The sequence below is a fragment of the Blennius ocellaris genome, assembly GCF_963422515.1.
Source record: "Blennius ocellaris genome assembly, chromosome: 1".
Classification (NCBI taxonomy): Eukaryota; Metazoa; Chordata; class Actinopteri; order Blenniiformes; family Blenniidae; genus Blennius; species Blennius ocellaris.
This window is the reverse complement of record NC_137650.1, coordinates 29,926,824-29,954,692: the sequence shown is the minus strand read 5'-3', so window position 1 is coordinate 29,954,692 and position 27,869 is coordinate 29,926,824. Positions and strand designations below refer to the sequence as shown.

The window sequence follows — 27,869 nt, the reverse complement described above, 5'->3', positions numbered from 1 at the left end:
GTATTAGGAGCTTTTTCTGATCCTGCTGTTAGAAAACACACTATCAAAACTTATTGATTGTAAAAAAAAAAAAGCTTTAAGACTTAAGATCATTCATTTTATATCTTTCTGTGGCTCTGTGACCAGTACAATTGCAACTAAAATGTATGGGAACCAATCAGATTTCAGAATGTGCCAAAAATCTGCTGCTAGATTAAAGAAGACATGAATACAAAGAAACTATCACGTATTTCTCATATTTTTCTTTGAAATGCACTCATTTATCAGTTAATCATATCATAAAGTGATAAAACAAAATGCATTTTTTTGTAAAGTGCTTAGGACTCTTAAAGGTGGATTCTCCTTGCAGTGTCAAAGAAATACTAAACATTCCATCATATTTAAGCGTTTCTGCATTCCCGCAGGTCGACACTTTTCGTGGGAGCTTCTCTGCGTCCATCTTTTCACTGATTTGCCGATCCTTGATCCAGCTTGTGCACCACTCTGAAGGCCTCTAAGAACTCAGTGAAGTCTATACTGCCGTCCTTGTTAAAGTCAATACTCCGGGCCAGGTCATCAATGGCTCTGTCATCAATGGCGACCCCGAGGTGGGCACTGAAAAGGCGCCAGGTGTGACGAAACTCCTCGATGGAGATGAGACCTGAACATGACAACACACGTCATCACATGCTGATTTTTGCTGCGTTGCCAGATTTATATATGTGTAGGAGTGACTTCATTCCATAATATTGACTTTACAAACATTATTTCATCTGTAAAATGGTTTATATGCATGCTTGAAATGTGACTGTCCAAACTGGAAATGTCTTAATGTCTGTACTGTGCTAATCAGGATTTTACATTCATTTTGTTTTTCTTAAAATGACATTTATCACTTTTACTTACCTGAATGATCTTTGTCTATGATGTTGAATATTATCTCAATGTCTGTCCTGTATCTAAAAAGTGTTTCTGCCAAGTTCGGAGTGACCTTAAAAAGGGAAACATTTAAAAACAGAAGTGAATGATCAGCAGCTGTGTTTAATAGCAGTATTAGTAACCATAGAATCCCTGGTACCAACATGCATGAAGTACATTTCAAAAGTAAAAGTGAGTGTTATAAAGGTTGTTTGGGCATGCAACAGTAAAGGAATTCAAAAAATGCACACATTATTTATTAGATTGCCAGAGCGCCTATGGCTCAGTTAGGGGAGACACTTTAGTGGTCCGACCCCCCCCACCCGCCCATGTTTCCAGGTGTTTTCCAGCAACACGCTGCTCTCAAACTAAATGCTAAATAAATGTCTGTTCATCATTTACTTGCTTATTGTGGATATTTACTTGTAGGACACTTGTACAAGTCAAAGCTGTGAATAGTGAGGGTGTAAGTGAGCCTGCAGTTTGAAGCTTACAGAGAAAAATAACATAAGCAGAAGAGTGTAAACAAAAGCAAATCGAGGCATCAGAGTCCCAAAAGCCCATACCATTAATGTGTTCAGTGCTGAACGACTGACTCACCAGTATACACTGCAACTTTCTTTCAGTGCACAATGGTTCAAACCAGCAGGGATTACGCTGCCGTGCACATACGAGGTCGGACAGGCTGAAAAATGGCTTTTCCACTTCATTACCTCCATCTTACCTACTCGGGTCAATCTCACAGCATTTCAACTGTACATAGAAGTGGATATGAACCCTTTTTTTTGTCTTATTTGTATTTTTCATTTTATCAAACCTGAGCACCACGTCTCATTTGGAGGCTCATAAACCCATTAATTCCAAATGCCATCTCCCCCCCCCCCCTCTTTTAATCGCCTCACCCGAATATGATTTTTCATTTCATGTGAGGACTGTACTTGAATGAATGCCATTTCTGATTTTTCGTTTGACCTGAGGCAGAGGAATTCCTGGTCCCATGTCCTCAAAGCAGGACTGATAGTCCACGCTCCCGCCTGGCGCCAGACGAGCCAACTGTGGACGCAGAGTCCTCCAGGGCAGGTCCAGCCTCAGTACGGTCTCCAACACCAGGGCCCATTCAGTGACTGATATAATACCTGAAAACACAGCATGCCGAGCTGTAACAACAATAGCCACTGACCAGAGTAGATATAAATATACTCTAAAAACCAAGGTAAGAGCAAAGGTAGAAGTGAGAACTGGTTGTGTTGGGACAAAATAAAAATAAAAAACAACTCTGGCTTCAAATGCACATTGCTTCTGCTTTTTTTTTTTTTTTTAACAGAAATTCTCACATTCAACCACTACCTTTGACGGAAAACTCTTGAAAGCAAATAAAAGCAACTATTACATTGGTATTTTGATATGGGACTACGATGTTTGCGCCGTCTCAGAAATCATTCAAGTTAATATTTTGTCATAAATGGTACAATAGTAGTAGTCCACAACTAATAATTACAGTGGGGGTTATTTTGGCATCATACTCATCCGTTCAATCAGTATTTCATTTATATTTAATGGAATGGTACAACTACTAATGCTGCCAATAACATCATGATTTTTAGCCATTTTAAAATTAATAAAGCAAATAATGTTATAACCTATCAAGAGTGTAACATGATATTTATGCCATTGTTCTAATAATTTTTTTTTACAAATAATCCAATAATTTATTACAATAAAGAGACGCAATTAAAAAAAACTATATTTCAATAGATTGTTAGAAATTAAAGCTTTTTTACAGGTTTTGTGCCGTTTGCTGATCAAAGTGGTTATAGTGGGTGGTATAGTCGTCACTCATTCGTGTAGGATATGTACTATGTAGCACAAAGTTATCGTGTTATTAATTTTCTTACATTAAAAATGGCCAACACTATTACAATACTGGCAGTTCTTACATTATTGGTTGCGACAAGGATTAAAGGACTGTCCCTCCGTTAATACCTGGAGGCAGGTTGAGCCGAATGAAGCAAACAAAAAACCTGAATTAAAAATGCTAATTTTGATATTTATGAGACAAACGGAGTGAGAAAAGAGTACCGGTGTAATTCTGGTCATACTGCTGAAACCCTGCCATCAGCTCCGAGCGGTGAGCGAACAGCTTCTCCTTCAAGGACCTGAGAGCAGAGCCCTCCGCCGCTCGCACCCTGCAGCCACAACAGCAAACACAAGTCATACAGCAACTGATGACCTGAGTGTTTATTACGCTCATGCGTGAACAGATCCATCACCATCAAATTCTTTAAAGCAGCCGGTCTGGCTTTGGGGCTCGGTACTACCACCCACTGACGAGCAGCAACTCAAACCAAGGAAATAATTTGTTTTAAATCCTATTAAAAGAAAATATAACGCAGTTCACTTCGTTGTCACTTGGTCGTACCTCTGTGTCAAGGTAAGTTTGCGAGTCGTGCGGCTGACTTGATACTGGTAGAAACGGGGAACCAGTTCCCGCCCCAGTTTGATGTACGCGCCGCGGTTGCTTCCCTCCTCATAATAGTTGGACGCTGAGAAGATGGTGATCACCTGTGACACAAAACACAAACTTTTCAAGAGTCCAGAATCAAAGTTTTGGGGGAATTTTTTTTTTTGCAACCATTTCCATTGATTTTTTTTTTCCTCATCCTATGAACCTGTCCGCTGTGGCAGAGCTCGTATCCTTCCTGTTTGCACTCGTGGGAGCGGATCAGCAGCTGCAGTCCGTGTCGGAGCAGCAGCCTCTGCGTCACGTCGGGACCGAAGTAGCAGCCACCACCTCTGAACGTGTTGGGGCTGCAGCCCTCCTGGGTTTTAGGGTCGCTCCACAGCACATCAACTATCTGTTACAGACGAGGGCTTCAGATGTAAGCGCTGAATAAGACATGTCCCATTTGCTGATCACAGTGTTTGGAAAAAGAAAATCAGTTTTATACTGAATGAGCTCATCTCACCTGTTTCCACTCTTGTTCATAGTGTGGAGGAGAAGGGAGGGGCACCGAGGACAAAGAGTCCACAAAAGGCACTTGGAGGACATTAATGGAGAAAGGCATGCTGGGAGAAGTGGGATAAGCCCGGGGAGAGAGGCAGGATGGAGTTCGAGGGGAGCAGAGTGAGGAGGAGGAGGAGGAGGACGATGAAGACGAGGAGGAAATGGAGACGTTGCTGTCTTGTCGCCTGATCCCACGTTGCCTCTTTCTAAAAAAAAAAAAAAAAAAAACAGAACAGCAGAGTGAGTGTGGTTCTTTCGGTTTTAAAGCAAACATTTTTAAAAATTGCATTTATATGCTGTTGACCTCAGGTTGGGGGTTCTTTGGCTTCTGCTGCAGCTGCGGCTGCTGCTGCTGCCGGGACGAGAGCCGTCGGCAGACCTCAGCCTTTTGGCCGGCCTGGAGGCCTGGCCGATGTCCAGCTGCTCCAGACTGTGTTTGGGAAGCCTCAAGGCGGATTTCACCTGAGGGAGCAGAGAAATCAAGACCAAAACAATTAACACGGCTATAATGCTCAGTATTATAAGAAGATGTTAGAAATGAGTATATAATCAGTGTCAGTTTATGTTACTCTGTGTTGTTATCCATGAACAAGTTTCCCTGACTCTAATCTGAATTAAGGCTGTTTTTTTAGTTCCCTTGTATGTATCTATATAAAAACTGAAGTTATTCCTATAGTTTTACCCTTTTTAATATTACATTGAATACGCACATTCCATATGAACAATTCCTTTTTTACTTATGTGTAAATACTCTTGCTATCATTTGATATAATTAAATTGCATTTACTTACTTATTTTACAAAAACCTTTGTCCCTAGGATCTGTACTTCTACATAAGTTGTAAACATTGTTTTTGTATCTCGTCATATCTGCTGAAAATTAAGGTTGAATTTGAAAGCAAATATTTAGATTCAGTTGAAAAACCGAGGCGTTGTGATTATAAACCTGATAACTGACAAGGTTTTAAACCGCAGTGGACATATTCTATTGTTGCAGTTCAAAGAACGTTGAGGAAGAAAGACAGACCATGTGTCTGTCGATTGATGCCAGGAAGTCCAAGTCGGTCTGGTCTGAAATCCCCCCGTGAACAATCAGGATCTTCCCGTCAATAACTGTTGCAACGGGCAGGAGGCTGAAAACGTCCTGAAATAGCTGGAGGATCTCACGGCCGTGAGTCTGCAAGCATTCACACAGTCGGGGGAAAAAAATGAAAAATGAAAAATTACATTTCTCAGCTCAGACAACTTAATCCATCCTACTCTCCCAGCTGTCACAGTCAAAAACCTGCAGGGTGTGTAATTGAGAGCTGAGCGTGAAAGCAGAATGGCTGAGGATTTTACCTTGTACTTCTGCGTGACTTCTTTAGTGAACCCATATCTAAAGAAATCAAACCACAAGATTTAACATAGTTTGTCATATTTCACATTCAGAGAGAGAGAGAGAGAGAGAGAGAGATCTACCTTGCCTACCTTTATTAAACTGAAATGCCTTGGTTTTCTTTGTACTATAGTTTCAGTTCAAATCCATTTCGCTTTTCATGCTACTTGATATGGTCAACTCAGTATAGTATACGCCAAATTTGATTTGGTTGGTAATGTTGCCAACTTTATCATTATATTTAGCGAGTGCTTTAAAACCTCCGTCTGACTTTTTTTCTCACCCCCATAAAATACGTTTTTCTAGTTTTATTGGCGATTCTCAGACACCGACTTAACACAAATAACTCTTAATGTTGTCAAGCAGCAGTGGGCTGAAACGCAGTAAAGCAGTCCTGGGAGTATTTCCAACTAGATTTTTGTCTCATTCATTGCATTATTCTTCTTTCTCACAGTTTTGATTAAAATTAAATGCAGCTATCTGATTTTACAAATAAACGCTTCCCTCACTGGGAAATTAGCAGCTTTTTTTCATTTGCTATTTCAAGTATGAGGTATAAGGTTGTTGGTTTTTTTGGGGGGGGGTTTTTACGTCTATTTTAGTTCTAAGTTAAAATTGTTTTGATCCCTGATGTCAACCCTTTGTCATTCTTTCTGCAATAAATATTAAATGTTGCCCTCAGGTAGACAATACCTCAAAGACAAACAGAAATAGATTAATTTAACCTGATAATATGAGCCTTTGCTGCACCAAGCTGATATACTGTGTGAACATATGAGGTGGAAATGTGATATTTCATTCAGATTGTGTTGAGTCATGTTTCATCAGTTGTTCTGTTTCTGAGTGTCTCTACAAGATGATTTTTATGATTAAAAAAAACAATTGCATGATACCTGCAAGCAATACCTGGGTGCCTTTACTCATTTATATTCAGCAAACTAGCAGCTACTTTCTTACAAGTGATTAATTTATATATTACAAAAGGTTTTGAAAGATTTTGGAAAATCTAGTTTCATGTTCTAAACTCGGATATATTTGTTTGCCAAGATAAGCACTGCTGGTGATATCGATCAGAGAGTAATGTTTTTCTTGAGTTTAATTAGGCTTATTGTCTTTTACCGTTTAACTGAATAAATGTCAAAATGGGAACTCACCTGAGGTTCATGATGTGGTCTTCATGGTTTCCTCGGTTCAGGTGCATGTTGTCCGGGTAAAGCAGAAGGTAGGCGAACAGGAGGATGACCACTTCCACTGACTTTTTCCCACGGTCCACAAAGTCCCCGTTAAACACATACGGGGTCTCTGCAGACGGAAGCCCGTTCTGAGAAACAGCAACGCATCAGGAAATCAAACCTTTATTCTGTCGCATGATCATTGAAACAAAACTGATGTAAAATACATGAATGTAAGATTACCTTATAGAATATGAGAAGCAGGTCATCCAGACTCCCATGCAGATCACCTGTACCATAAAACAAACACACAAACAAAAACATATAAATGAATCAGACAACTTTTGCTTCCACTGATCCCATTTAAAGAAGATGCATTAACAGAGGACAGGGAACTGCCACCAGTAACGGATTCTTTTTATTTATTTATTTATTTTAATGTTCGCACGAGTATTCTTGTGTTTAATGTGATGCAGTTCAGTAGGAGGAGTCAGCGGCTGTAGAAGAGCCCTCAAGTGCTTGATCACTCGGGAGGAAAAAAAAGCAAAAGCGAGGACTGTCCTATTCTGAAATGCTGTCATTAAGATAGTCAACTGTGTTAAGTTAATTATTCAAGAATATGTTTTTGCAGAGGAAACTGGAGTACATGGAGAAATACACAGAAGCTCCATGAAGAAAGCCACATTTCATATTTTTGTTCTTTCAGACCGAGAGATGACAACGTAATGCAAAATGAGCCCGAGACCATGAATACCCACCACATATAGTGATCTCTTTGGTGTAGGAGGTTGACAAGTGGATGATGTTTGGCATCTGCTTGAGGAGCTTTTTGGTCTCGTACAGCAGCTGCAGAACGTATCTGGCGTGTAGAGCCTGCGTCGAAATAAAACAGTTAAGTCTCGCAGTTACAGGTAAGCGTGTGAACGACCGAAGGCATGTGGTCGGTACCTGTTGCTCCTTAAATGCATTGAGTAGAGTGTTGGTGTCGGAGACGGAGAGGGGAAAGGATATCCGTGGCCCATTGTAGGACTCTGGAACGGGAATAAGGCTGTAGCAGGTTTCTCTGTCTAACCAAGGGTCGACCACCGGGTCCAGCAGCTGGGAGATCAAGTCTGTTTGACAGAGTGTGAGAAACATAGAACATATGTCACTGAAAACTGATTTTTGAATTTGTTTGAATAAATTCATTATTAAAAAATAGTATGCAATTGTGGTGAAATATGAATGTGAATGTCAATGAGATGATCATTTGCTTACAACCATCATCTCCGGTCCATTATATCTATTAACGGTACAACACTGTATATTAGGACCAGTAGAGAAATGTGCGTTCACGTTGGTCAAGTTGAAAAAGTCTCTGTTTTGATTGCCACATTAGAAAATTATGGTTTTCTAATAGTCATGTGTCTGTTATCTACATCGATCAACAGTATAATCGTTTAAAGTTAATACTGTAAAATCCTGAGGCAAAATAGTGTCAAACCACATTGAGTTTATGACAAAAATTGATTCGGTGGAGTTTTCGGTAACCTGTCTACATTGTAGTAAATAATTTACTTAATATATTATGGCAACTTTTCTCTTTAGGCTTTTACGTCCATCCATCTTCACATCTATGCTTCAGCAAAAGAAGGGCCCCCAAGCTCCGACCTGAACAGGAGAATTTATTGTCGTAAACCTCAACCAGGGTCGTGTAACCTTTGTCCCCATCTTATCAAAATAGATCATTGGCTTTAGACGATTTGTCGTCATGTATTACGTGTTTGAAACATAACACATGGTCAAATGACACTGGGATAAATGTCCTTCAAAGAAACTTGAAATGTCAGTACAATTCAGAGACATTTTGGCAGTTTTACACATATATGTACTTATTTTTGTCGTATCAAAAGAGATGATTGTGATGTTTTAGGACGCCTTCCACTGTAATGAAAAATTGAACAGCACTCGTATGATGTCATGAACAAGCATGTCTTAAATACAGACTTTATTTTGTAGTTCCTCCTTTAAAGGAATAGCTTGACACAGCAATACTGGGTAATAGAAGACGTCTCCAATATGCAAATGAAAATTCTAATTTTTGCAAACAAAGTAAGAACGGATCTTGAAAAAGATATATTTTGATGTCCATTTCCTCCTTACTGCCTTTTAAACGTCTCCATCTCTCTCACACTAACAAGGATACTGCTGTATGCAACAAATACTAACAGCAGAACCTGGCCTCTTGTGTCGCTTGTGTTTACTCAATGTAAAACCCATGAAGAGGATGCTCATCAGATGACGGCCAATAAGGGCTGACCTAAGGATTAGCTTGTCAATGAAGCATTATGTTTTTTTTAGCGGGATGAGTGGGTCGATACGCACTTCAGCCACAGCTGTTTCACTGCAACACACCAACTCATTGGCCTCCACATTCACAGTAGTTGCCAGGCAACAGAGTATAGGCAATAAGGCTTTCTAATCTGGATGTAAAAAAAAATAAAATAAAAGCAGCAGTGCTATGACAAAGTGGTGTTAATTTGATGAATGTAGAATGTATATCTGTGCACAGTGACTGATAACTCATTAACACCTCGGTTTCATTTCTATTTGTAATCACCTTAACTTTCAGCAATGGATTTATTCATTATGAGAAATAGAACCATTTCCAAACCAAGAGAAATATACATGTATATACAAAAAAATCTGATCTCAAATCAACTCACGAGTTTAGCATTCATTTTTATTTGAGACGCAGCAATCCTGTTGGGATTACAGCTGAAATTCAATATTTCCTATGCAGCCACCAAAAGATGTATTTGCTGCTCTGGTGTTGGTCTGTGGACACAAGTTTATGCTGATACATGCAGGTCTGATGTTGATTTAGCTGGTGTCCTACTGGCATACCGACATCAAAACAATATATATATATATATATATATATATGGTGGTATCTAACATTCAAAACATGCCACTTCACCTGCAAGTGACCTGCAATTAAGTGAAACTGCATTTTTATTTCAGTCAGGATAATATGGAGTAATAAATCAGGTGCATGTGCAGCACAACATCGATAGCTGTTATTTATTTTCTACGTTCAAACTAACAGTATCCCAACATTTCCTCAAATGAAACCACACTGTTTCCAAATAGTCTTAAGAATAAAAGCATCTTGTTATCTCACCTGGCCCATTTCCATTGAGAGAAGTGAAGTTGTCCAGCATGAAACTGAAGAAACTGGATAACTAAAGGCAAAGGGATACAAAAAATAATAATTAACAAAACAAACATGCATCTGAAAATGACCATAATAGTATTTCATTCTCAAAAGACACCTGTAGCTGATCCTGTTCCCCGGCATATTCAATGGACTGAAAGATGTTCCAGGTGTACCGACGTCTCATCTCGAGACGGGCCATGTAGCGCCGATACCAACGCTGGATCAAAACAGCTGCCTTCATAGCTGCAGCACAATACCGGCTGTTACAGTTCATTTACAGAGGAAACATGACACAGCATCTGCAGTCACAGGAAAGGGTCTTGACACATACTGCATACATAACATACATACAACGCAGTGCAAAACACACACATACACACTCATACATATGCAATGCAACATGGGTCACAGTCTGATCTTGAGCGGGGTCTTACTGAGAGCTGGGCTGGAAGTCTTTACTTCTTCATCTGTGAGAAGAAATACTGCAAATTCAGCACAAGTAACTGGTAATTGAATAAAATGACGAGCAAAGGGAACAAACAGATACACACTCACCAGCACTCACACACAGTGGGAGATAATAAGACACAGGGGAGGTCATGTGCAACAATAGGACTGGAAAAACAGAGCAAATTAAACAAGCTTTTGGGAGTAACGGGGCTCATTAAAGAGAGGAGAGAAGACAGACTACGAGAGAGGAAAACACCTTCTGTCAAACAACTGTATGTGTGCGCTCGTGCAACAAGTCGTCAGAAAATGGAAATGCACTTAATTACCTTGCTTCAGCATGCTTTTGAAATACTAAACCCCATTGTTGTGTCTGCTGGTCAGAACATGATGTGAGAAGTTCATCTAATGCCTCAAAGTGCTTCACAAGAACCACAAAATTACAAAAAAAGAAAAAAGCAATAACAATAAGTACAGTGGGAAAGTACAGAAATAACTACAAGAAAAAAAATGGATTCTTCAGCCCTGGTTATATAATAGGACTGAAACTCACCCAGGATAGCACCAACCATCCTCACACAGCAGAGCAACACTTTCAGTAACAAACTGCCGTCTCAGTCCTGCTAAAATTACACACTGAGCAGGTCCTTTATCCCCCCGTCACCGCACCATCAGCGGTGAGTCGTGACAGTGCCTCCTGGGTCGGCTGAGTATTGACAATGTTAAGGTTTTTTTTTCTTTTTAATCCTGCCACACCTACACTGCACATGCATTTGACTCTCAGTGCTCGATTACTGTACTTACTGCATTGCTTTTTGTAATGCTACTGGCTCATTAAGTCCACTGTATCGATTACTCTCTCTTCAAAGTTATTTAGTTTGAGCTCAGTGGTTCAATACAGACATTTTTTTTTTTTTTTTTAAATCATCATATTGGGATTTTGCATTTTGCTTCACAAAGAAAATATTTCCCATTTTGTCTTGATCATATCGATCTAATCCTTCAACTCTTGATGTAATTTATGGATTAAAAGTCATTTAAAGTATGCAGATGAAGGAAGATTCAATATATTCCCACAGTGCTCTCTTTAATTAAGTTTTCCTTAAAGTCTCATTCACTTTGTTCCTGAGCTGGCACTCCAATTAATTTATCACACCTAAGATCTAAGCTCCCATTCCTTTTTCCACTGAGCAACATGTGGGCAGTAATTTCGTTCCACTGTAAAGGTCTTGTCACACCTTTACATTGGACAAATAAGACACTTCTCAGCAAACAAAGATAAAGACATGAGTCATGAGTGGAATGAAGGGATCATGAAAATGCCACCCGACACAGGGTTTTTACCTCTTTCCAATATTTTCCCTTGGGTTTCTGTGGCGACAGAGGTGCCACATCCCATGATGATGTCACATCAGTCAGTTCCTCCTAACTTGGCAGCTGTGGGTCACATCTGTTTGGCGGCAAGTGGTAAAAGGACCTGCAAAGAACACTGTTGCTGTATGAGACATTTTGCAGAAGTCTCCAAACCTTAAAAAAAACAAACAAATACAAATAGCAATAGATGATAAATTTGCATTCTCAACATCAAACTCTCCCCAAGTATTCCTCACTCTCAGTTGCACGTGGTATATATATTTATATATATATGAATAAATAAGAATCAACTGTTTATATTGACAAACCACAACACGAGCGTCACCAAATATCCGAGGGAATAAGATTTACCCCTGGAATAAAGGGAATGCACTTAAAAACAACTAAAACTAGAATGGAATTGGCTTTTACCTTAAAGGACTGCATACTATTTCGACGAAACACTCACTTTACACGTCCGGTTCAGGTAAACGATCAGTTTCAATGGTTCCTTGTATCCGCGCGTCATGGAAACGCAGCTCGACGGACGCACCAAAAAAATAAAAATTACAAAATTAAACGTCGAAAGTACAGGAAACCCCGACACCCAGTGCCCTGACTACAAGTAAATGGTAGAATATTGTTTTTTCTCCTCAGACCGGCTGTGGATGAATCAGGAGCCGCTGCTGCAGCCGGAGAGGAGGAGGAGGAGGAGGAAGAGGCTTTGTCAGGTGGACTAAAATCAGCTGTTTCCAGCCTCTCGGGTTCCTCCTGCTCTAAAATATCCCCAAATATCAGCCATCACTCCAAACCACGTGAAAGTCCTCAATTTGTCCCAGAATTGACCAGTTTAAAACACAAGTGGTAAATTTTGGCTAACTTCCTCATTTTTTGTCTGAAAGGGAAAATATATATTGGTAAATGGCATAAATGCTAATAAATTACATTTGTTGGCATATAAAAGCTATGGCAAGTCTGCAAACAACTCATCTATCAATCAACTATCAGTATGGTCTTTCATTTTAATCCACCTGCATTTATTACATTGAATAAAAAAAAAAAAAAACGGAGTTGCCAAACTAATTTAAAATGTATCCACACACTCTTACCCCATTTCCCTGATCGGATGTCCTTTTTCTGCATTCACCTCAACACAGCTTTAATCTTGCTTCCACTTTCTGGCTTTTAAAACCTGTTTTATTAATGTCCCTGGAGTAATTCTCTGTATTAAACCCTTCAAATTCATAGTTAACCTGAGGTACCGACCATACAGTCCTTTGCTTGTAGTATTTGATACAAAGACAACTATAAATAAGCACAAAATATCCAAACGAGATGTTTTCCTCCCAATTAGAATCCCCCACAAGTAAATTAGCTTTGTGAATGAATGTTAATTCTCCATTTTGCTTCGGTTTAGATTTTTCTTGTGACCACGAGGAGTTTGTTTTTCTCTCATGAGTCAGAAGATTGTGAAGTGAATTGTTAACTCTCGATCAGCTAAAGCTGTGACGGTACACGAGTGATAATGCTTGGGTGAATTCTGGACTGGCAGTCAGTCCTGAGCAGAGAGATACTTTACCCACGTTAGCTGGTCGAGGCCTCAGCTCCCCTCAACATGGGTACATATACACGTCACACACCATATAAAGTCCATCATCACTTTTCCATTGACCAGCTGACACACAATCTGAAAATTGACTGGATCTGCCACAAGGTAAAGGTTAAAATGAATTTATTAATAAAACTTTAAAAGTCCAGTTGAGCTCAGGTTGAAATCTTCATGCAGCGGTTTTTGCGTTAATCTTGTACCGCACGAGTGTGACGGCGGCGGCGACCTCCTGCACAGTGATGACTTTCAGTCTGTTGGTCTTTGACAGCCGCGACGCCTCCAAGCTCACCAGGTTGAGCAGGAGAGGTTTTGGAAAACCGAGCCTCCGGGTGTGGAGGTCTGGACCCCTCGTCACTTTCGCACCAACCTGCAGTGAAGATGGGAGAGAAAAATGTTCACACACTGACCTGGACAAGCCACATGGATCTCAGGTCAAAATATTCTTTTAAACTCAAGGACATGTTTGAAGTCGTGGCGTTCCTGACCTCTTTGTGAATTTTGTAGATGTGTTTAGCGTAGCCTTGAGTCCTTCTCTTCGCTTTGGGAGAAGCCCTACGTTTGCCTCGGACTGGAGCCTTCATTTCTACTTGACTCCTGTAAAAAAAAAAAAATTTAAAAAGAGAGCTGATAAAACTGTAAGCGCCTTCCTGCTTTCAAGAGCGTTAAACATGTGTGGGAAGACGGAAACAGGTGTTTTAATGAAGGAACACAAATTGGGAACAGCTTTGATCAACAAGGCCTGATTGGTTCACCCACACGACCTTCCAACCCTCCTGCGTGATTTCAAGTGACACCTGAGCACAGTCAGATTCTGCTTGTTGATATTGTAAACACTTTTAAGATGGACAAGCTTATGTTCATACGAGGATTCAACTCCCAAATGTATAAAAACTTACAAACAAACAAAAAACCCTTCTGATTTTATTTTAAACTCACTGTATCTATATTTGTAAAACACATATCAGCAACAAACTAATTCAAAGTTCTTAATATAAATTGGAAAAAAAAGAAAAAAAAATAGAAGCTAATGCGATAATAGAGTCAAGGACAAAGCCCAGAAAAAAGAGAATTGTTTCATTGCCTAAATGTGCCAAAATTAAATTAAATTAAAATATGAATTCAATTATATATATATATATGGAGTGGATCTGTTCTGGTGATATTAAGATATCTTCACTGATTAAATATAGCTGATCGGACTCACGTCACATGTCATGATCACAGCGAGGATTTTGGCTTTTTTACAGGTTTTTTTTTAGCCTCATCAGCTGAAAGTGAGCACTAAGCTTTTAATCTTTCTACTTTGGCTCCAAAAACTACCTCAGTTTTATCTTTACAGATTCAAACGTGGATCTGTTCAATAAATAAATAAATAACGTGTTCTTTTTTATATTTGTCATGAAAAACTGTCATATGAGCAAATATAGATTGAGCCCACAGAAAAGCAGAGGAATCACGGTAAAGATGCACTTTTCTTCTATATTCACTTCAACGATTTGATTTTTGGTGTTTTGACTCTCTTGAACCACTGATACTGTCTCTGCCAATTATTTTAGAGAAACTGTGGCAACTGCTGTCTTATGTTGTCTTTGTACTCTCTGTTTTCCTCGTACCGCATAAAAAGCAACACGGTAATCCAACTGGAAAATGCATGAAAACATAAGGATATCCAACAGATCCACCCAAACTCAGACCTTCTGCCCAATCATATGGATCACGGGGCCCAGCATAAGCCATCACCCCTGTGCAGCCTCTTTGTCTTCACTCTCTTGAACACAGCACACACACACCCAAATCTGTCACTTGCCACCATGATTGCTTTCTGCTTTTGCTGCAGGATTTTTGTTCCTGCCCGGCAGTTTCCAGTGTGCATGGTGGCGTGGATGGTGTTTTTTCGATGGTGGTGGTGGTGGTGGTGGGTGAACAGCTGTAGGAGGGGCTTTGACAGATAAGGATGGCATTAGGTAAGGCCATTAGCGTCCTGTGGATTAATGTAATCCAGCCTCTCTGCCACTGCCGGCTTGGTTGCTCAGTCTGCGTTCGGTCCGGTCTGGTCTGGAGCAGGTTGAAGATGGCTTTCAGCGCTCAGCGTTCGCTGCTGGTCCTGCTTCTTCTGGGAGCTGACGGTACAACTATCACGCTCAGATCTTCTTCACTGCATAGCCTTTGGGTTGTTCAATACACCTGGTGTCTATGGTTCACAGATTTATGTTTATGATATAGCTCATTCTTTGTGTTATGGTTTGGTTGTTTATTCACATTGTCATAATGTGGTTGAACTGACAGATTGATGCACAGATTTGTAGCCATAACAAATGACTATTACATCCAAAGATTCCATTTTGTTTCTCCTTTTTTTTAACTTTTCTTATCAAATTGCTTTTTTTCTTTCTCTCCATCCGGCTGGGCAGTATTCATCAGCATCCATGCTCAAGAGGTATGAAGAAGACACATTTTTCACAGCACAAGTTGTTTAATTGTTTTGTTTTTGCTTTTCATTTTGCTGACGGGGTTGTTAGTGGGGATGGTAGATTTGCAATTTTTTGGGGCCGAACTTGCAGCATCAATGACTTTCGCAGTCAATCTGCTCAATGTGAACTGCAAGCCATGGAAAAATTCCAGTGCCTCATATATTTTATATATGAAATATTTAAGTGTTTGTAATGATGCGGTTTGGATATGAAATGTTGTTTGTGTGTTTCCGAGGTTGGTGTCTCTGAATCGTGGACCAGCAAATCTTGCAAATGTGATTGTGAAGGAGTTGAGTCTCCCACTGAGTTCACCTCCATCGGATCCGGCTCTTCTATGGTGCAGGGCTGCATACCAGGTAAGAGCTCTGTCCTGTGGTTGCGATCGGTCATTATCAGTTTGAAAATATTTTTTTTATTTGACTGATTTTGTGTTTTTTTCTTTGTAAATACACAAAATGACACCTCAAAGGCACATAAGATGGAGTTTTGTTTAAAAATAATGCGCACGCTGAGCTGCAATAATGATAGAAATGCTAGAAATGCATTTTAAGTCCACAAATGGAAATTGTTTTTTTTTGTTATTCACATTGTCAATTCAAATTTTTAATTGACAAAGCTGCTAATTTGTGTTATTAGGAAACCACATCAACCCATATTGTACCAGATTCTTCTTGAAATTTTATTTCAGCCCATATATGACATAAAACATGTTAAATGCAGATGGATGGGTGATTTCTAAATGTCTAAATGTGTGTTAAGGGAATCTCTATATGTTGGAGTACATGCATGAATGAATAACGCTCCAGATTTGACACCGCGGGGCGGACATGCTTCACTGGACATCCACAAAGAAGGCGATGCAGATGGAGCCATGACAAGCAGCAGCGACTCCTCCACCCACATAGGCTCCACAATCCATCAGATTTACTGTTTTAGAAGGGAAACTGTCCTCATGGAAAGATGCTCCGAAATGTGACAGATTACTCAAAATTTAAATGTAGAGTTTCCTTTCTTTAAAGGGAAATGATTCATCGTGTCATCTGGAAAATGTTGAGGAACCCCAAAATATATTGGTCAACTTACAGTCGAGATTTCAGTTGAGTTAATGATTTAAACGGATTGATTTTTTGTTAATTTTAGGATTTTCAGTAAGAGACAGACACTCTCAGACTCATTGCACTCAATCAGCCTGTTACCTTCAACGACGACAAACTCTCTGCTCCACATGGGGCTAGTTTTAATAGTCTCCACTATGCTAAGGTGTAGATCTGCATAGTTGGGAAATTAATTCCGTATCGAGAGCTGGTGATCATTCAATCATTTGTGCTTTCACGAGGAGAAGAAAGTAGAACAAAATGGTGCGTGTCGACTGTGAAATCGCACGGCAGCCATTAACGGAGAGGAGAAAGAAATTCTGCAGATAATCATCATCTCAGAAAACGATGCAGAGATTACGGGGGCTGGTAATAGACTGTGCCGATGGCACAATCAGAGAAACCGGTAATTACCCTGCATGGACCCGGTGATGATAAATAACGAGTGCGGAGGACTTTCCTGTCTCCTCGTCTTTGCAGTATCTCACCTCCTGGGTTTTCTGCACTAATTCAGCCATTTGGAATTTGTTTTGTTTCAGGCAGGCGATACATTAGCGATGCCTACAGAGGCATTTTGAAATGAGTGTTATGTAAACACTTATCGCCTTGACTCACACAGACGCTCCTGCGTTGTAATGCAGGGGATTAGACAGGATGTGAGCCTCAGCCAGAGAGGCTCAAGTGAGTAGTAAACAAAATCACAGCAGGCTACTTCTACCACACTTTCAGCTCCGTGGATCAACAGTTGACGGGGCTGGTCACTCACGCAACAGATCTCTCATCCCATTCAGATATTTAAAGTGTATTTGCTAAGAGCCCATAGGAGTTTCTCTGATCTGTTTTTAATGGAATCGAGATGGAGGGGGGGGGGGAATCCAACAAAAACAAGAGTGCTACACGGAGCTAAAGCTGTGGAGAGTAAGAACATAGCCATCTGTCCGCCTGCCGGCCTAATGGACATCACTGATCTCTCAGTGTGGAGAATTAAACTGCAGGCTTTTAGGATGGGATGTGGGTCACACCGGGGCTGCTAACGGCGCCGGGGGGGGGGGCTTTTGGAGCAGGAGAGTGTGAGAATGAGAGACGGCAGGGGTGAGAAAAAATGAGGAAAGGATAGAAAATTGAGGCTCCGTGATGATCATTTGCTGGTCACGTTTCAGTGATTTCCAGCAGACGTGTTTGCGTTTCCTTCATCTCAGGGGTTGACCTTAAAATCCATGAAGGTCTTTAAAGAGGAAATGAGCATGAGCTGAAGTAAAATAGCTTCATTGGGCTCCTTCTCACTGCCTCGTCTCTGCTCCCGCTTTTTGCAGATTGTCCGTACCACAAGCCTCTCGGCTTTGAGGCCGGATCAGTGAATCCAGACCAGATCACCTGCTCCAACCAGGACCAGTACACAGGCTGGTTCAACTCCTGGGTCCCAAGCAAGGCCCGGCTCAACAGCCAGGGCTTCGGGTAGGAAAATTACAGTTATTATCTACTTGAAAATTATCAGACTTTATGTCTGAACATGTGCCGTACCGACGCTCTGCGTTTCTGCTCCAGTTGCGCCTGGTTGTCCAAGTTCCAGGACAACACTCAGTGGCTGCAGATTGACCTGAGGGAGGTGATGGTGGTGTCCGGCATCCTCACGCAGGGCCGCTGTGACGCTGAGGAGTGGGTCACCAAGTACAGTGTCCAGTACCGCACAGACGAGAACCTGAACTGGATCTACTACAAAGACCAGACCGGAAACAACAGGGTCAGTGGAGCTCAGAAAACAATAAAAAAAACAAAACTACTTTTGTTAGTATTTGGTGTATTTAAATAATGTTTTTAATGTGGCTCTAACATTTTTTTAAATTGTTTTTATTCCATTATTGTAGAAGTACTAGTCACTTCATTTTTAAAAGGACAAAATATTTTTAAGTATTGAAAATTTTTTAATTGTTTAATGTATTATTTTTTGTAGATCACATTATTCATTAAACCTGATACGTTTAAAATATTCAACAGAACACTTTTTGAAATTTTACTATCTATATTTTAAAGGACCTTTTTTTATATCATGCTCCAATCTACTTCTAGATGATAGAAATCATCAAGTATATATTACATTATATTTTTTATTTTATCTTATAAATCATAGTCACTTTAATATTGAAAAAGAAAATAGAAATGGATTCATTTACCTTTTGAATAATTTTATTGAAAAAAATGTAACATTTGTTTGTTCAACACCTGCTCATTTCAGTGTTTTGTATTTGTTTTTCCAACCAGAGCACGATCATTACTTACTTTACTACTAAAATCACCAAAATATTAAAATACCTTCTTAAATTTTTTTTCTACATAGTATAACTCAGTCAGATAGTAGTATAGGGTTCATCTTATGTTAGAGAAACACCATTTCAATTATAAGAGACTCAAAATTTAACAGCTGAACTGAATGTTAAAGGGTTGAGTTGTAGTTAATTTCCTTTCTGCCTTCAGTAAACCTTGACTTTTCTTTTCAGGTGTTTTACGGGAACTCTGACCGCTCCTCGTCGGTGCAGAACCTCCTGCGGCCGCCCATCATAGCGCGATACATCCGCATCCTTCCTCTGGGGTGGCACACTCGCATCGCGCTGCGCATGGAGCTGCTGCTCTGCATGAACAGATGCGCCTGAAACCTCTCCCCTCCTCATTGGCCTTGTCCCAAAGCTGCATCGCCGACAGTAAAGCCCCATCCTACACTCTGCCTGCGTGTGTGGCGTGTGGTCAAATCCACAGATTTGGCCCCATGAACCACAAGTCGACCCCTGAAATATTCCAGCCTGAAACCGTTTCAAAGCGACATAGTGAAAACTCTGCATCAAAATAGGTTTGTTTGATATGTACAATGAGCTTTTATTCCCTCCATTCTGCGTTGTCTGTATTAAACCAGTCCCTCACGCCGAGGGCTTTAATTTGGGGTGGGGGGGTGGGGGTTCTCAATGGATTGCTCCTTTTGCATTGAAATGGCATAAATTCAAAGCAATAATCAGGCCTGCAGAGGAAGAGGCAGCGTTGCTATGGGGCCTGTGTCCACAGGTTTGGTAAATGAGCTCTCCCAAAACATTTGTGTTGTTCTGTGTTCGGTCTGTTTGCTTTTTGCTGATGTTTGATTGTTACAGTTTACACTTCTTTGCCAGCCTCTCCTCCCGACTCACCTCACAGCTATAGTGTGGTGATTTCATTCATTTTTATTATTGTAAATAACTCAGATACCAGCAATACATTAATTGTGACAAAAAAAAGAATTGTTGATGTTCCCAAAGTCTGAATTTTTTTTTTTTCCTCCACTGTTTTGGATTGATATTATATTTCTGGATTAAGAACAGACCGGATGCTCATTAGTCAAATGTGTCGTCGTGTGGCTGAAAATAGACCCAGCAGACATCACGACCGGCTGTTTTGTCATTGTTAAGCTTCTGTTTTCATACAAATCAAAAACTGAGTAAACATAAAATGAGTATTTTTGGTAAGTATATAAGTGGAAAGGTCTGATCAAATCAAAAACTCGGAAAGAAGGTCAAACTTTGTCCTCCGTTTTCACTCTTTCAGTATCTTACTTTAGGCACTTTGATCAATAGGTGCCACTTTGAATGTTAAAAGTATACGAAGACCAAAAGAATGGAGGATTCACTAATATTCAGATGTTGGTTGGTGTTGTGGTTCATTCCTGCTTTGTTTTGTTTTTTTTGTCTGTGTGTGCGTGTGTGTGTGTGTTCAGTGACATTTCGACTGAATTTCCCATGGTGCTCTGGGAATACATTGCGGAGCTTTGTTTACTCTGAAAATGTGTACCTTATTGTATCTTCAGAGTGTTTCCTTGAATAAATCACCGCGTGTACGACATCTGTTTTTCTGTGAACTTGTTTGTCTGTGCCACAAAATAAACATATGAGCCATTCAAAAATGTACAGTTGGCATTTATTATGTGACCCTATCATTTTTAAAGTAGAACGGTCAGTATAGATACAGTCTATTATTACTATTTACACCCTGTCAGAAGTGGGTAACAGCCTCATGAAAAGAAGGAGAAAAAAAAAAAGAGAAAAAAAACATAAAGAATCAATGTTTTAGGAAACACATTCATCGTATTTTGTTAACAGAAGGTTGGTCTTCTCGGTGTGTGAGTGACTTTCTGGGTGGGGTGGGGGGTGGGGGGGTGAAGCTTCCAATTCCATCTGAAGTGTTGAGCTCAGTGAGCTAATGTAAGGCTTTAGGTCACTGGCAAGGCAAGCTTCGTCATCTCTCCGTCCCAGTAATAAGCTCAACAAACCCACATCAGCAGTCATTTACAATCATGAGCAATCAGGGTTTTTCCAGGAATACACAACACTGGGCAGCTTTACACGCCGAGGGGGTCACGCTCACGGACAGACTGAAAAATATATATTGCAGGATGAAGTCTGAATATTCTACGTGGACACTCGTCTTGCTTTAATCACAACCTGCTGCTTCAAATCTCTTTCTGTGCTATATTTGTATTATAATGTAACTCGAAGTCTCTTTGTGTATGTTATTGCTATAAATCAGCTGTGTAGTCAATTTTTTTTTTCTGTGTCTGTTTTAATCTTTTTCAACTGATTTAAATGAGCAATTATTCTTTACTGTTGTTTTTGTTTCGAAGGATTGAAGGAGAAAGGTGAGACTGGAAGAAAAAACTATGCTGTATACTTATTTGCCTAGGCCACAGATAGTATTTTGTTCAATTTTTTTCTTTGTTATTTTCTTTTTTTAATCAACCACGAGTCAGAAGACAACAAGTAAATGCTTTGTCGAAAAAAGAAAAAAAAATCAAGTTAAGTAAAATCATCCCTGATCATGACTGTTGATGTTAAAAAGGAAGCAAACAAAGAAATCAAATTCCGCTTTACAAAAGGCATTTACAAAAACACAAGCTCGGCACACAGAAAATGTAAACACATGTATTAGAGGATAAGTCTGCTGTTTTGTTTTTTAGTCCCACATAATTCATATTGTCAGTAAAGTCCTACAAATACCCAAAATGTAATCGAGCACATCTACACATTTAGTGCAGCTGTGGCTCTTCTGATAAGAGTGGTCATCTCTCAATCGGAAGGTTGCAGGTTTGATTCCCCATCTCCTCACCAGACAAGATGTGTGTCCTTGAGCAAGACACTGAACCCCCAAATCTCTCCCAACGGATGGATTGAGCACCTTGCTTGGTGGCCGCCTCCATTGGTGTGTGTGTGTGTGTGTGTGTGAATGGGTGAATGTGATTGACAGTGTAAAGTGCTATATAAGTAAAATCCATTAATCGTTTAACTTGGGTTTCTGATAGTTACGTCGTCTTGCACACACTACAAAGCCAGAGTGACTAATCCAGCTCAAGGTTTTACATAAAAACAATAGAATTCCTCATCTTAAGGACCACTGGTGAAACAGCGAGTCATTAATTTGTGCTCTTTGTTATGTTCCAAATGTCTGTCACTTCTACGAAAAACTAATTTTCTTTTTAAACAGCCTAATTGCTTCCCTGTGCATTTGTGGGTTTTCCTCCAGGTACTCAAAATTTCCTCCCACAGTCCAAAAACGTAGAGCTTAGTTGGTGGCTCTAAATTCGATGCAGATGTGAATGAGAGTGCGTAGCTGTTTGACTTGTGATGGCCTAGTGACCCTAAGTTGGATAAAACGTACAGAAGATGGACCGCTTTAATCAAATAAACATCAGGCTCTGATATACTATTATCTTTCAATCTTTCCTTCCATCCTCTATAGCCATTTGTCAAACATCTTAGAGCTGTGAGGAGCTGATTGCAGCTGAAACAGGAGACACCCTGGCGTCAGAGATTAAGTCACCGATGTTGACTTTGGGTAATTATGGAGATTTATGGCTGACAGAGTATACTTGAGGACTATTGACAATAAAAACACGTGTGCAACTAGACTTATCCTTTCAGACCTTAAAGGTTGGAGGTGAGGTATGCGTTTTTGCAGAGAGCTCTCCTGCCACCTGAAAACACAACAAAATGTTTCGTTTCATGTAAGTTGATCCTCACCGGGGCAGAGCTGCCCGTCACTGTTAAGGCTGTAGACAAAACCAACATGGCAGCACGAAGCTAGAAAGCTGTTGTCGCTGGTAAACGAACTGAGAGACTGAGAACAATGGGGCTGATTCTAAGATAGTGGCCCCCAGGAGCAGGACACAAATTGAAGGGACGATAACTGACAGTATTGCACAGAGCCTAACAGTCTCACTCTGGCTGTTCTGCTACCAAAACCCTGTCGACAAATAGTTTGCCGCAAAGCTTCAACACTGATGTCGTGAGGGTGGTGGGCAGATTTGTACTAGATGTAATATTAGAGTCAGTCTTTTCTTTTTACACTTTGATGAAACAGACAAAAAAAAAGGAGGGGGGGGGGGGTAAAAATAACAATATAACATGAATATCCATTAATAACATATCAAATCGAACAAAAAAAGGACATTCACTATTATTAAATATTCCTTGTGACATATTGTATTATCAACACATAAATATCTATGCATGTCTTTGTGTCGAAACTAAAGCTCTTGCAATTACACATTTAATTCTATATTACCTTTATAATATTCCCATATAGCCTACATACTGTGTCATTTATAGCTTATATCCTTGAATTTAAAACAAATAAATATTTAATAAATAATATTGATATAAATCTTTTTTTTTTTTCCTTTTTTAGTTCCTATCAAATATCAGAGCTTGAAAAACATTTCAGTTTATTGGCCGCTGGTGTCGCCAGCAGCAGTCTGATTTGTTGCAGTAGCGTCCTGTGAGCAGAAGATGGCAGCAAAGAGGCCTCATGGGCAGTGTCTCCTAGACAGGAAAGATCAGCATATTCTGATGTAACCTTGTTAGTAGAGAGAGAAAAAGAACGTACAACCGCTTCAGCACCGACATCCCAAGAGGGGATCGGGCCCTTCCATGTCTTTGTCGCCCTACAGGACACTGTTACCAGTGTTTGGCCTTTCAACGTTGAGTCTTCGCAGGTTTCAGAGATAGGATAACTACATTTCTGAATGAGGACGTGATCCAGTGAAATAGGCTCTCATGTAAACTTTCACTCCGGTACCACGATGTCTGCGTCGGGCAGACGCTCCCAGCACGTGGCCATAGTGGAGGCGGCGTGGTTCCAGGGTGTTACAGGGCGGTCTCCTTCAAGTCGTTGAGGTTTGGCATCCTGGTGCGGGAGGCTCGGGTAAAGGTGGGTCCGTTCTGCCCCGGTTTGATGCCCAGCTGCTCAGCGGTGAACTGAGCCCCTTCCGCCCGCTGTAAAGCCGACACGTGCCAGCTGGACTCGATCTGTCCGGGCAGGGGGTAGCTGGGCTTGCGGCTCTTGGACTGGCCGGAGCTGCTCACTCCAGTGTGGCCCCGGCTCTCGCCGTGACCCCGACCCTCGGAGTAGCCTGCTTTGGAGGAGGGCGGGGGCGGGTTGGGTAGGGGGGCTTGGAAGCGCAGGTCTTGAGGAGGAGGAGGAGGGGGAGGCTGTCCTTGGTTTGAAGAAGGGGAGAGGTGAAGAAGCCTACGGAGTGATTTGAGCGGTTGGCTCTGGGAGGGGAGAGAGAGAGAGAGAGAGAGAGAGAGAGAGAGAGAGAGAGAGAGAGAGAGAGAGAGAGAGAGAGAAACACAGGTGACACATGATCCGGTATCAAAAGGCTTCAGATACACAAATAACTTACAAACACATTTGGTTCAATAGCATAAACCCGCTTGTCCTCCCATCAGTTGGTCTGATTGTTTGGGGGAGAAGAAAATTAAAAAGAAAATACACGAATGCTCATGACGTACAGGAACTTGTGACATACCTGCGAGTGCGAGTCCACCGGTTTGTCTGGAGGCCAGTCACTGACCCTCTCTCTCTCCCTCCCTCTCTCCCTCTCCCTCTCCCTTTCCCTCTCTCTTTCTCGCTCCCGTTCTCTCTCTCTCTCCCTGTCTCGGTCCCTGTCCCGGCTCTGTTCACGGTCCCGGTCTCTGTCGCGGGATCTCTCGCGGTTTTTCCGCCGGCTGCTGTGGTGAGAGGACGATTTGGAGCTCCTCTGAAGGGACAGGTGCTCTTGTCCGTTCCCCGGGACCTAAAAGTTTAAAAGAAAAAAAAAAAAATCTCTCTATATATATATACATAAAAATAATTCAGGGATATTATCAGTTCACAGAAATCAAAGTGAAATCCTTAAAATCACATATCTAATCTGGGCAAGTTTCTTCATGCAGCCCCTCTGGCAGCAACAGACACAAACACAAGTAGGTGACGATGGTGATTAGTAATGAGTTCAAACATCGAAAGAGACACAAGCACAGGTTTTGTGTCTGAGTATGTTTTTAAAACGTGCCATGTGTAAAAAAAAACAAAAAACCCAGCATATATATAAATCATTTTGATAATCATTCTGTGTTTATTTACAAGCTTTGCAAACATGCTGAATTATCCATTTGTAATTAGCACCAGGAAAACCATATATATATATATATATATATATATATATATATATATATATATATAATATAAGTCATTCAGAAATATTGAAAAGTATCCATTGTTCCATCACTGTTAATATCCACGCTATACTTCGAGGAGAAAGTATTTCTTAGGAGAACATATACTCTCATAAAGAGACAGTGATGACCTAGTTTTTTTTTGTTTTTTTTTAGAAAACTGAGCCTGTGACCAGAAGTTAACTGGTTTCAGGTCAGAATGTGGGTCCCTGAACTCGATCCTTAACCCTCGCCTGCTCCCTGGATGCTGCACAGTTAACCCTTTATTAGGCGAGTGACTATAATTAGTAACATCTGCATTTCGTCTCCTTTGAAATTAAGAAATGTATCTGATTGATTTAGGTTTTTTTTAATTGAAAAAATCTGTCCAATGTTTCCAGGACACGAGTTTTGGGTCATTTTGTGCAAATAACACATCATAAAGTAACACTTGTACTTATATATTTACTTTGTATCAGGCTTGCAAATATTTTCCTGGAATGAATAGATAGAAATATCCCATTTGGAGAATATTTAAAGAATAATCATATACGTCTGATTTTGGTCGATTTCACACAATTCTGCAGATTTCATTGTATATAAATGACATTTAATTGTTTACATTAAGACTGAAGAAAAGACAAAAAAGTTCAGTTTTCATGATTTATAATTTATTTTTTTTAATTCATATTCCTCTTGGAGAAATGTTTTAATGTCTCCTATAAAGCATTTTTGTGAACTACTATGTAAAAAAAAAAAAAAAAGGTTTCAAGAAGGGAGAGAAGTGTGTGTGTGTGTGTGTGTGTGTGTGTGTGTGTGTGTGTGTGTGTGTGTGTGTGTGTGTGTGTGTGTGTGTGTGTGTGTTGTGTGTGTGTGTGTGCGCTAAAATATGCATGGTAGCGATGTGAAAGTGTTGTCCTTTCAAACATCGCACACTGCAGCATGAAAGCAGTGTCTCACACTGCGGCGTGAGAGCGAGGCGACTGCGTCGACAAACATTGTGGCAAGACGAAACAAACAGCGTGCAACCGTCGGACTCAAAACACGTTTGAAATCCCCTCAACTTGTTAAATTCGGGCCGAATCAAATGGGTGTTCGTTGGGAGGATTTCAGACCGGCTGTTTTTCGGCTGAGTGCAGTGTGAGGTAACATGCAGCCGTAGTGTCGGGGTTAGATTACTGGTGAGGCAGGGTAGGGCGCGGTAGGCTGGTGTTGTACCATAGGCGAGGCGACTACAGGTAGGACTTTGACAGCTGAGTTGTGCTTTAAGCTATTCTTAGAGCTAAAGAGGGGGAAAAGGCTTTTCTTGATGCTGGGGTTCCTCCCGTCCTCCATGTCCGTCTGTGGGGGGGGGGGGGGGGGGGGGGGGGGGGAGAACAGCCACAACTCTCAAACATAAATCTCTACGAACAAACGACTCCAGCAGCTGATCCTCGAGAAATAGCACTTCACTCGACACACATTCCAAAAAAACAACAAAAAAAACAAAACAATTGATAATAGCATGAATACTTCATTGTTAAGTTTAATTAGTAAACAGAGAAAAACACGCAAATTAAATTACGTTTCATTATAACACGTCCTGTTTTCACAACAAGCCAGTGGGATGATCGGACAGGCTTGAACCAGTAATGTTTTCATTTATATTCACTCTGAGCTAAAATCCCTTTGGAAGAAGTAAATTTAACCTTGCGACTTCTCATCTGCATGGAACATGGAAGAAAGTCTCTGTTTCCGACAAAAACACAATTTACCTATTTATTATGTGCAGATTTGACAAATGTATTGTTTTTAACAACAAAACTAACATGAAGTGCCATATTTCCATCATAAGTGTTTTATGTTTTGTTTTTTTTATAACTACATCATGATATTTGAAGGGGGGGGGCGTGTGGTAAGAATATATACTGTCATCGTTACACTAAAACTGGAAATATTTCTGGTGTCTGTTAGGTACGGCTCACAGTTTCACTTCAAATCATTGATCAATGAGTGTTAAACTTGCAAAAATCCACAAGATGTAGTAAATCTGTGGTTTATTCATCCCACGTGAGGGACACATAATCCATTTCAGAGTCACGAACACAAAATACATTGATAACAAAGAAAATGCTGTGTGACAATGTGTTCAGAAAAACACTTAAAACCGGCATCTTCTGAGGCGCAAAAAAACTGTTACATAATACAGAAGAGACGGCACATGAAACCAGAGTGAAACAGCGAAATTAAATATGAAAACCTCCCAGATCTTACTATTTGAGTCTTCTTCTTTTTCTTTTTAATGGCTCTGAAGAAGCCTTGTTTTTCCTTCTCTTTGGTGGGCTCCGGAGGATTCATGACCATTGCTTCTGCAGCCGTCCTGCAACAGAATAGTTTGAAAATCAGCTTAAAAAATTACTTCTTTTTCAGCTTTAAGAGAGTAGAATATGAACTGTAAAACTCTACGGGGTTAGGATTTTGACAGTTCAGTTGTGGAGGACGAAGAACACTTTATCCTTGGTTCAATGCGACTAATTTTACATCATAATGAAGAAACTGGTTTTACAACGAAGACATTTTCATTCATATACATCGTTACAGCGCTGGAGAGACATCTTGACAAATCTTATTTCTCCTAATGAGTGTTAATGACAGCCCTTCGTGTGACAGTGATGAAAACATGTCGGAGACGATGACATGCAGGATAAATTTCATAATTAGAGCGGAAAATGCTTCGCGACTTACAGCTGCATGATTAGAACACGCAAGAGAATGGAAATA

The 27,869-nt window shown here is 40.4% G+C and overlaps 3 protein-coding genes across 3 annotated transcripts in view; 1 reads left to right on the top strand and 2 right to left on the bottom strand.

Annotated features, from left to right (window-relative positions):
* Positions 1 to 443: 443 nt before the first annotated feature.
* On the bottom strand, positions 444 to 11,495 carry ppef1 (protein phosphatase, EF-hand calcium binding domain 1; the record flags this gene model as incomplete). Its single annotated transcript, XM_080512169.1, has 18 exons — positions 444 to 640; positions 886 to 970; positions 1,870 to 2,033; positions 2,977 to 3,083; positions 3,317 to 3,459; positions 3,567 to 3,752; positions 3,864 to 4,107; positions 4,206 to 4,363; positions 4,928 to 5,077; positions 5,242 to 5,278; positions 6,433 to 6,599; positions 6,694 to 6,740; positions 7,209 to 7,323; positions 7,399 to 7,562; positions 9,614 to 9,674; positions 9,765 to 9,892; positions 10,084 to 10,116; positions 11,441 to 11,495. 18 exons carry the CDS (start codon positions 11,493 to 11,495, stop codon positions 444 to 446), a joined length of 2,241 nt encoding a protein of 746 aa, XP_080368295.1.
* A 3,561-nt stretch (positions 11,496 to 15,056) lies between these two features.
* Positions 15,057 to 19,271, top strand: rs1a (retinoschisin 1a; the record flags this gene model as incomplete). Its single annotated transcript, XM_080496405.1, has 6 exons — positions 15,057 to 15,184; positions 15,470 to 15,495; positions 15,765 to 15,885; positions 17,937 to 18,078; positions 18,169 to 18,364; positions 19,119 to 19,271. Exons 1-6 carry the CDS (start codon positions 15,130 to 15,132, stop codon positions 19,269 to 19,271), a joined length of 693 nt encoding a protein of 230 aa, XP_080352531.1. The 5' UTR covers positions 15,057 to 15,129.
* Positions 19,272 to 23,777: 4,506 nt separating this feature from the next.
* The window catches only part of cdkl5 (cyclin dependent kinase like 5), a gene marked incomplete at its 3' end in the record, with an annotated part of 39,273 nt that continues 35,181 nt past the window's right edge, over positions 23,778 to 27,869 (bottom strand). Inside the window, exons 17-20 of the mRNA XM_080499662.1 lie at positions 27,363 to 27,468; positions 26,289 to 26,450; positions 24,443 to 24,709; positions 23,778 to 24,185 (exon numbers count right to left, since the gene is read on the bottom strand). Coding sequence (XP_080355788.1) covers positions 23,778 to 24,185; positions 24,443 to 24,709; positions 26,289 to 26,450; positions 27,363 to 27,468 — 943 coding nt within the window. The remainder of the gene's footprint in view (positions 24,186 to 24,442; positions 24,710 to 26,288; positions 26,451 to 27,362; positions 27,469 to 27,869) is intronic.